Consider the following 10,141-nt stretch of genomic DNA (forward strand, 5'->3'; position numbering starts at 1 on the left):
GCTGTAACTATATCCAAATCTCACGATACGATATCGTCACGGTATGAACATCACGGTATGATATTTATTGTGATATTTTGTAGAGGCTTACAATCAAAACTGTTAATATGCAACTTTTTTCTCTTAAAATGCCTTTACAAGACTTAATCCAAAGAACTAAGTCTTAAAAGTGCTGAGAACTGTTATTTCTTCATGTAGTCTTCACTGAAATAGAGCAAAGGATCATGGTCTATGTAGTTCCCTCTGTCTTTTTTGCTATTGTTGCACCATAATTCTTAATTTAAGCAGAGAGACTTGTAATTCGATATATTGTGATGGTCCACGATATTATTGTGAGAACTTTGACGATACAGTATCACGATATTTTGGTTATTGTCATATCCCTAGTCAGAACTGTACGATGATTATGCTCGGTGTGGAGAACTACAGGGGAAATGCTACTAAAATAAATATCAACATGTTTCAAGGTCAAAATAAGAGCAAGAGTCTCTTTTTTTAAAGACTGAATCGTTCAATTGGTGTTTGTTAAACTTTTTAAGAATGTAGCTCACTGGTCTGCAGATACCAAGATCATCCTGTTCAGCGAGCACTCACACTTTGCGAGGTTAACCATGAGTTTTGCCCCAGCCGAATGAGTAAAAAGCTTCTGAACCTGCTCCACATGACTCTCCCACATGTCAGAATACACCACAACTGCCACAACGTAGATGGTACAGCCCGGGATATACACAACAACTCAGTTCATAAGGAGTGAATCAGCTTATTGGGGATATGCCATGGAAGTAGCACCTGCCAATACTCTTTTAAAAGATTTAATTTACTCACAAATTTAGCAGCGTCCACCTGGTCAATGCAATCATCAATTCTGGGAGGTGGTAACGAATCTAGTTTGGTTACAACATTAAGCTTCCTGAAATCCGAACAGAAGTGAGGAGTATTGTTAGGCTTGGCTCTGCTGTCCCATTCTCCAGCATTTATTTAACCTCTGTGTCTAGATATTTGTCTTTTTAAAATTAACCTTGTAGAAACACTGTTTAATCGGTTTTGTGGACAAGTGACCATTCAAGTCCCACTAAATTATTCATTCTCTCCTCTCCTACACACTCTCCTCTTTTCCACACCACTGCAGCCTTCAAACTAGAGAAGCTGTACGTAGCCATCATCGCGCTGCTTGGGTTCGTGGTGTTCCTGCTCTTGGCCTGCCTCGCGTCATGTCTGTTCAAAGTGAGGAAGAGGGCGAAGAGGAACGCCGCTCTGGAGAAACTTGCCAAAGAGGACGAGGGTGAGGCCTTCAGACAGGTCAGGAAACACTCCGATATCACCGTGAATATTGAGTTTTGAATTGGCCCTAAAAAGTTATAAAATTCATTGTGGTTACATTTTTAGGTTGTTAAAAACATCACCAAAATGAGCGAAGAGTCCAAGCATTCTCAGGCAGACAACACGGAGAAATCACAAAGCACCGAAGTTGACATTAAGGTGAGTCTGTTTGATTTAATTACTTATGTACAACTGTCAGATACTAAATGTGACAGAAGTAGAGTTAGATTAGAGCATCTATTTTCAATTTAATTTATTTTGTATTGCCCAATTATGCACACGGCTTCACAAAACATTTAATAAAAATGGCCATAACATCTTGAGATTCTCATCAGATCTCAGAAACTAAGTAGGGTCAGACCTGGTTAGTACTTGGAGGTGGCAGTTGCTCTAGTTCCTATTGTTGTTGTGTCCTTAGGAAAGACATGTGTGCATGTCCACTGGGTGAGAAATCAGAGTGGGTGTGTGAGAGTGAATGCAAGACAACAAGTTAAATAAGCTATGGCTACAATCTGGCATGTTTACAGCAGTTTTGATAAAGCAAAATGAAAATCAACCGATTAAAATGGCAATGAAACATACCCCCAAATGCACATTATGTATGATGGTTGTGGCTATCTGTTAGTATACCTCAGGGCAGCTGTGGGGTCAAAGATGTTCCACCACAGAGAGAAAATAATATATGTAGCCTGATGTGAAAAATCCCTCAGTTGTCCAGGTAGAATCCATGGCGAAGGAGAAATTCAATTTGAAAACTGGACAAAAGTGTTTTTCGTCCAATACATTTCGCAGCTCATCCAAGCTGCTTCTTCACTTCTGGTCAAAATGCTGGTGGACACTTCCTTATATCTATCTGCAGGGAGATCAAGAGAGTCCTTCTCTAAACAGAAATGGAGGACTCTGACACCATCTATCTCCTATTTACAACTCTATCCTCAAACCTCAATCAAAACAAACAAGAGAACAACAGGTGTAGCCAGGTCAGGTCCAGAGGTGTAAAAGCGCCATTATGGCCCTGAATGATTCTGCTAATAAGACCCCACACTCAATGCAGTTCAACAGGCTGAGCTAACAAACAAACTGTAAACAAGTAGGTGTGTTAGTTCCAGAGTAGTTTCAGTGTAGTTAGCTCCTCCCTTCAGACAGATATAAGCAAGTGTCCACCAAAATTTTGACGAGAACTGAAGAAGAAGCTTTGATGAGCTGAGTAACAAATTCAACCAAATAAACGTTTGTCCAGTTGACAGATTGAATTTCTCCTTTGCTATGTAGATCTCAGAAACTAAGCAGGTCTGGGCCTGGTTAGTACTTGGATGAGAGACTGCTGGGAAAATCAAGTGCTGGTGTGATCTCCCTGACAGTGTCTCATTTGTGCCTCTTTCTCTTTGACAGGGTCTGGAGGTGTCATCCAAAGAGGTGGGCGTGGGTAACCTGGAGACCAGTGACTCTGGGGTGGGCTTTAACACCGCTCTGCCCCTGGACACGGACACAGATGCGGCCGATCAGCTCCCCGACTCCGAAGCAGCAAGCATCACCGAACCCAAGCCATCTGCCCCGTCTGCTGCTACCTCTAAAGCCCCCCCACCCAGTGCTCCCCCTGCTGCCGAAATCAAGCCTCCCGCCCCTGTACCTGAAGCTAAAACAAGTCCACAGCCTAAAAGAGCCCCAGAACCACCTGTGGAAGCTAAACTTGAACCACCAAAGTCTCCTGAAATTAAACTAAGTCCTGCTCCGAGCCCTGAACCCAAAGCTAGCCTGAGTCCAATCGATCCAAAATCAAGTCCCGCCGCAAAATCTCCCTCTCCCACTCCGGAAACGAAGACCACCCTGGCTCCGACTCCCGAAAAATCCAAGCCCACTACCCCGGAGCCCATTACCAACGGGACCGCCGAGCTAGACCACAAAGCGAGCCCGGATCACGCCGAGGTCATCGGGGGAACGGCGAAAACAGTTGCCCCCAAAACTCCGGAAGTGGAGCTTAAGTCCAGCGGTGCCGCGGTAGATGTCAAAGTGGATTCCAGCAAAGACGCCCCAGTACCCGCTGAGTCCACCACCACCACAAGCATCTAAAAACTGACAACAAACACTTTCTTTTTTTCTTCATAGCTTCACTGTAGACAATCGAGCCCCAGGAACAAAGAGGAGACAACTGAAACTAGGGTGAGGACTACCACTTATAGCTGTTGCATTGTATTACTTATCGTAGATAGACGTCATTCTTATGTAAATGTACCACATGACATTGGGGACTTTTTGAATTAACTAATTGTTAATACCACAACTAAATCACCGTGTTATCTTTAGAGATTAACTGCCAAACTGCAAACTAATATTTTGCAGAGTTTACGACTAAAAAACGTTTCAAATTAACATTTTCTAATAACAACATAGCTAATCGTTTACACAATTTTGCTAAATTTTTGACTGGGAGGACGTATTGACCATAACACACTTATTATTCGTACTGTAGTTTGTGGACTAAACAAAGATCATAGCATTTTTTTCATGTAGACATTAAAGCCATATAGCACTTTTCTGATGATGCAACTCACACAACATCATCTTATAGTTTATAGAAAGCTATACTAACACTACTATTTACTACTGCTTAATACCAGATTATTAACCAGAAAGTATGGCTTGTTAACATGTAGAAGATGTCAACTGATACCAGAAATGAAGGCATTTTTCTACCTCATGTCTCACATGACCACTGAAATCAGATGTACTTTGGTCCATGAAGGCCTTTGCTATTCAAGGTTAATGGACAGATCAAGCCATGAGATAGACGTGTCTATGTACCACCAGGCATCTCCATGTGTAAATACTAGGGCCTTAGCTTGCAAGTGCTCAAAAAAGCCACACTAAACAACTAATGACCAAGGATATAAGGAAATAAAAGCTTAAATTAAATTAACGTTTGCAAAAGAACCTACTTTAATCCTCACGTCATAGTTTGCACACATGATGATTATCTCCACGTTTTCCTTTTCTGGGAGATATTTAGGGTTCACATATCAACCCAAAAGAAGTGATGATGTCACAAGAAAATGTGCAAAAAGTCCAAAAGAGGATTTAAAAATGGAAATAAACCCCACAGTGTAACACAAACGGTAGTCGTGTAAATAGTGCATGTGTTTGCCAGTCTAACCCTTTATGACTGAATGGCTGAGTATACAGTATGGTTGTATATAAAGTATTTATAATTGAACATGAAAATCTACTACAGTATCTCACCTACGTGTAATTACACAGCTAATTATACATTGCACACGAAGATGAACTCATTTCAGAACCAAATGTTATAAAAGCAACAAGCTCATCTCTTACTTTGTCAGTATACGTTCAGATGAGTCATTATAAAGTATCGAGGTGGGCGATATCTAGTGTACAATATGAAAACAAAATCTGTCTTTAAATGTTGCCTCACAAATTTGGCCTCTAATCTTTTCAAAAAAATTGTATATTTGAGATTTCTGCCCTTATTTTTCATTTCATTTTACATTCATGCCATACTAAAATGCCAGTCAAATCATTATACATAATTACATACAAGTTTTAGCAAATTTCTGATGCATTGCAAAGTTAAAAACAAACAGTGATAGTCCTTTTTGTCAATATCGCCCAACCAGATACCATATATTTTTCCATGTAGTTTGATGCATTCACAGCATGCCCATAGTGCGTCCTGCGTTTCGTCCTGACAGAGGAGTGGTCGTGTATCGTCATTGCTGTAATAATACTTGGCCCGTGCGTTTCAAAGTGCGTGTGATCTCCGTGTGTGCGTTAGTCTCCTATGCTCATGTTAGCCGCTTGTGCAGAGCTGTATATGCTATGGTTCGAGTATCCATGTGCCTGCTTAACGCCTCTCGCTGTGTGAAGTGCTGTGTCGAGTGTGAATGTGCTAAACCCCACAGTGTCTGCAGTTGTATTGTGATTATGAGGTTTTTGAGTGGTTTATGTATTTCTTTTAGTGCCTCAAATGTTAGAAAGCTCTATGTCTGTCACTATAGCAGACGTTACTGGCACCTTTTACCAGGTAGGCTGCAGTTTGCACCTGTTGCTAAATAATGTGGTCAAGGAAGGAACAGTTATGCAAGTTACAAGAATGAATTATAGCAATGGAATATATTATATTAAATAAGTTAAAATTGCTAGAATTGCTGAGATTCATCACAACATCACAACATTCTATATCCCAATAATATTTACTACAGACAGTGTTGGGAAGTAACTGAGTAACTGTATTCAAGTACAGTTATTTTTTCATTTAGTGGTATTCAGAATATAGTTACTTTTCTAAAATTAGGAGAATACATGGCTGTACTTGATCGCTCCATTTAGGCTTCAAGCTGCACATGATCAATGACAAAAATAGAAAACACAGCTCTTGTGGCCAGTGATAGGAAATTGACAAGACGATGAAAGTTGTTTTTAGCCCTATACCAGGACTGACAAACTCAAATTCACAGAGGCCAAAATTAAAAACTGGGACTAAGTTGTGGGCCAAACTAAATATTTACTGAAAAATGTCAACAACATCTGCATGTTTTCTCTTCTTTTGAGATATGTAATGTTAAACCTTTTCTTATAAAAATGTTTGATAATAGTTTTTGCTTAAACAGTGAATCCAGAACAAGCATAATTTAAAATCATAACAAAATTTTAAATTGTGTCTTTATAGCCTCTGTTGCCAGTGGGCAGCTCTAATACATATTTGATATGATCTTGCGGGCCAGATATAATCATATCGCAGGCCAAATTTGGCCCCCGGGCCTGAGTCTGACGTGTCTGCCCTATGTCATGTTTTTACACTATAATTTAAATGCAACTCGTTGTAAAAGTATTCTGTAAAAGTATTCAGAATACAGTGTTCTGATTGGCCCATATTGGAATGCGTTACAAAATACATTTTAATGCAGATGTTCTGTAACTATCAACTTCCCAACTTTGAATACAGATGGGGGCAGCGAAAATGAATATTTTTTGTTGTAATACAGTGAGTTCTTGGGTGAAGACAATGATCAGGTTCAACAATTGTGGATTTACCTTTTGAATATTTCCCAACAAAGTACAATGTAATCAGTCTGGACATCTGCCTCTTCCCTCCCGATCTGAGAGTATGAAATCATCACATTATAGATTCTGAAAACCACTAAATGGGGCAACAGTGGCTTAATGATTAAAGCGCTAATCCACCAACCTGAAAGTTACACTAAGATCTGTTATTGTATCTTTAGGCAAGACACTTCACTTGCCTTGCCTCGTGCGAATAACTTATGTTTCAGTTTTTCGTGGTGGTCAAGGGGGCAGACGGTGCAGATTGGCAACCTTTCTACCGTCAGTCTTTCCCGGGGCAGCTGTGGCTATAGAAAGAAAGAGTATAGAGTGACTGAATAATGATTACAGTGCAGCGCTTTGAGATGCTTTGACAAACCTGTAAAGCTCATTACAAGCTGTTATTATTATTAGAAGTGCTTTGACATTTTGCTCGCAGCAGATAGAGGATATTTTCTCATATTGTAAGTAGAATCTGACATTTAATCTTACTTGTCAAAATGTACAAAAAAGGACATAAACACTACTTATTTCAAGCAATTTTAACTTATTTCAGATTGTTGTTTTACAGTGTGTGCAAGTTTATGAAATGTGGAAGAAAATGGTGGTATGAAGGATTTGCATGTCTATAATCAGTTCATTCATGGTGCTTATGTGAAGTCCTCATAACAGCAGTAAAAGATTTGACAGGGTATCCGCTCGGGCCGTCTGTGGTAAGCAATTTTAACTAGGCCTGTCACGATAACACATTTTCAAATACGATATATTAAAGAAAATATGCAGGTAAATAATATAATATAATAAATACCACTTATTTTATGCTTCTGCGCAGACACAAAATCCTAAAGCAGTGTGTACCTTTTTCTAAAGTAAGATATTATTGTGATAGTATTGTGATAGGCCTGTTGTTACACTCAAAAAATGAATGTTGACTTTAAATAAATGTGTTGAAATGTGGTCACTAAATGTTTTAAAAATGCACATTTGTTTTGCAATGAGATAAACTTAAAAACCAAAACTGTATGCTTTGGATCAATTTAAAATCATTAAATGAAAAAAATGACATACACTACCGGTCAAAAGTTTTAGAACGCCACACTTTTTCCACTTTTTTTACTGTTTATTGTCGAAGGAAACGTATTCTAAACTGTTGATTCATGAAAGTGTCCACCTTTGGCAGATATAACAGCTGAACACACTCGTGGCTCTTTCTTTTTACAACAGAAATCAAATATTCTTCAGAAAGTTCTTACCAAGTCTGTTGCAGAAGTTCACCAAAATAAAAATGGAGAATGAGGACTGTGTGTTATGGGCTTGACTTTACACTTTCATTCTGGGAGTTAGTCCTGTACACCAAAGTCCACATGTCTTTCGTATGGGCGTATTTTAAATCTGGACATGTAACTTGTGCTGAGCCACTTGATCCGCTATAATCACGACAGCTTTTTTTTTGTTTTAAGTTTATTCTTTTTGCACCATGAAGGCATAGTATATGTGTCGTTTGCAGAATTAACAATTCACTGATGCCAATCGATTTCGATATAATCATTATAATCCTTTTAATATAGTCAACATCTATAATCCTCTTCTGTTTCAGTTCGATATCTATCGTACTTCACAACGAGCGTCTTAATTGGCAAATATGAGAACATAGTACGAATATTGCCTAATAATTAATAAGTAACTGGAAAAATAATAAAGGTGATCACTGCTGACTATCTTTATGGACTTGTGCGATCATGCGTCAGAACACCTATTCAATAAATTTGAACCTTGGTACCTTATTCTAAGTTTTTACCCTATCCGTCAATTCTAGTTTTTGAAACTCATAGAATATTCCTGAGTATTTTTTTGAAAGATTGTGTTACTCCACAGAACAGGGTGGCGATCGAAACTATCGCTGTCCAGCTACCTGGCGTAGTGACCATCAGACAGGCCCGAGCCGGGCCCTACTCGTATTTTGCTGTGAAATTTTCTTATAATATCTGCGTTACTAGAGATCATTGATATACATGACGATAATAGTACAATACAATGCTGAATGGTGCTTACTGATTGTATTTGGCGAAAAACTGTAGTGAACAAATTCTTTTTCCAATACCTCTAAACAATGTTTCCCAAACCCACATTTTAAAAGTCACAAACCTTCACAACCCAAAGTTCAATTATCAGTCACACTTTATTCTAGTAAACTCACAAAGACAAGGTAGCAAGTTGTGCAGATTGATAAAAACACCATATGAAGTGCATGAGAAATATTTGATATGGTTTGAACATTCGAGCAAATTTGAGTTTTAATACTCAATATGTTTAATTAAACTGACACTGTAAACGTAATTGAACTAGCAATTATTGAATTACATTGTAATCACGAATGTACGCCATTATTATTGGGCATTGTAGTAAATCGTGGCTCTACTCCAACAATGTACTTTTTCATTTTCAACATCATATCTCATCTTGACGCTGGACGGCAAAGATCTAAGGAACAACATATGGTCAAAATAAAAAAGTCAACTATACAATAAGATACAAATTATACTAATTACAAGTACTAGAGTCTTAACATATTCGACATCATTCTTATGCAGAAAACCTTACAGAACCACTCTGAGTGTTGTCACCAAAGGACAATCACTGCCTCAATTAAGCAGGATAACTGACCTAAGCTTTTGGTATATCATTTGATTACAACGAATCACACATTGATAAGTACCACCTAGGCTCCTCTTCTCGTATTGGAGCTTGACTTTGCACCCTGTCAATCCAAGCTCCCGGTCTGGAATCAAGGAACGAACGCCCGTGAGTATTGGGATTTCTGAGACTCTCTAATCTCTGGCTTATTGTCAAGGTGTGTTTTGTTGCAGTCTGACACACGAAACATAACTGATAACGTGCTGGCCAGTTAAAACTTCAGCAAGGGCGACCAATTGCTAGAGTCAAGATAGTCAGTATCATTATCTTACAGAGTGTAAAATTTAACTATAGACTCACACAGTGGTGTTAGAGTAAGATTCAGAGGTATATGAGTGCATTAAGGACGTGAATGTTCTATTAGAGCTTAATATAAAGAAGGCAGGCCACAGGTGTAATGGCCTTGGGTGCCAACTTATCTTACCAGTGGTTTCAGCATACGAATCAATAACTGAAGATGATGATGGATTGTAAAATACTCCAATGGTCACTCACGAAGGTGGGAACGTCTCACTGAATGACAGGAACAACTAATTGATGAAACAGCGGGGCACTTCTTCCTCGCACCAGTGCGTTCCTGTTTGGCCTTTAAGACTTGTTTTATCGGGTTCTGTTTATGACCGCTAGATGATTATTGCGTTTTGTCACTTTTATATGTTAGTAGATAATTCAAGTAAGGTGACTCATAACAAATGTGTTGAAAATCGCTTTGTACTTTTCTTATTCATCCATTATACTCAGTGTAATGTAAAAGTACATGACATAGAAGTAAGTTGAATACAACTATTTGATGTACGTCTGCACCTTAAATTGTTGCTTAGCCATATTGTTTTTTGGGAAGTTCATTTATGTGTAAGCTGAGATCAATGCATTAGACATTAAAATTGTGTTCTTGTGAACGCGAATATCGTACTATGGTCTAATCAAGATACCACTAAATACTTGATCCACATTGAGAGTATTCTGAAATACTTTGTTTAAGATAGATCCATTTATTGACAAGAATTGGAGTTGTTCATTCCTATTCGTTTTATGGAAATAATATGTGTTATTAGACACAAATGTTACA

At 38.5% G+C, this 10,141-nt stretch overlaps 1 protein-coding gene across 1 annotated transcript in view; it reads left to right on the top strand.

The window, feature by feature from the left end:
- Positions 1–6,703, top strand: part of si:dkeyp-77h1.4 (uncharacterized) — a 22,769-nt gene extending 16,066 nt beyond the window's left edge. The window contains exons 7-9 of the mRNA XM_055163912.1: positions 1,130–1,299; positions 1,387–1,479; positions 2,713–6,703. Of these exons, the coding sequence (XP_055019887.1) occupies positions 1,130–1,299; positions 1,387–1,479; positions 2,713–3,390 (941 nt within the window). The 3' untranslated portion in view covers positions 3,391–6,703. The remainder of the gene's footprint in view (positions 1–1,129; positions 1,300–1,386; positions 1,480–2,712) is intronic.
- Positions 6,704–10,141: the final 3,438 nt, after the last annotated feature.

Source organism: Boleophthalmus pectinirostris, unplaced genomic scaffold (genome assembly GCF_026225935.1).
Source record: "Boleophthalmus pectinirostris isolate CB_2022bp ecotype Guang Dong unplaced genomic scaffold, ASM2622593v1 HiC_scaffold_6, whole genome shotgun sequence".
Lineage (NCBI taxonomy): Eukaryota > Metazoa > Chordata > Actinopteri > Gobiiformes > Gobiidae > Boleophthalmus > Boleophthalmus pectinirostris.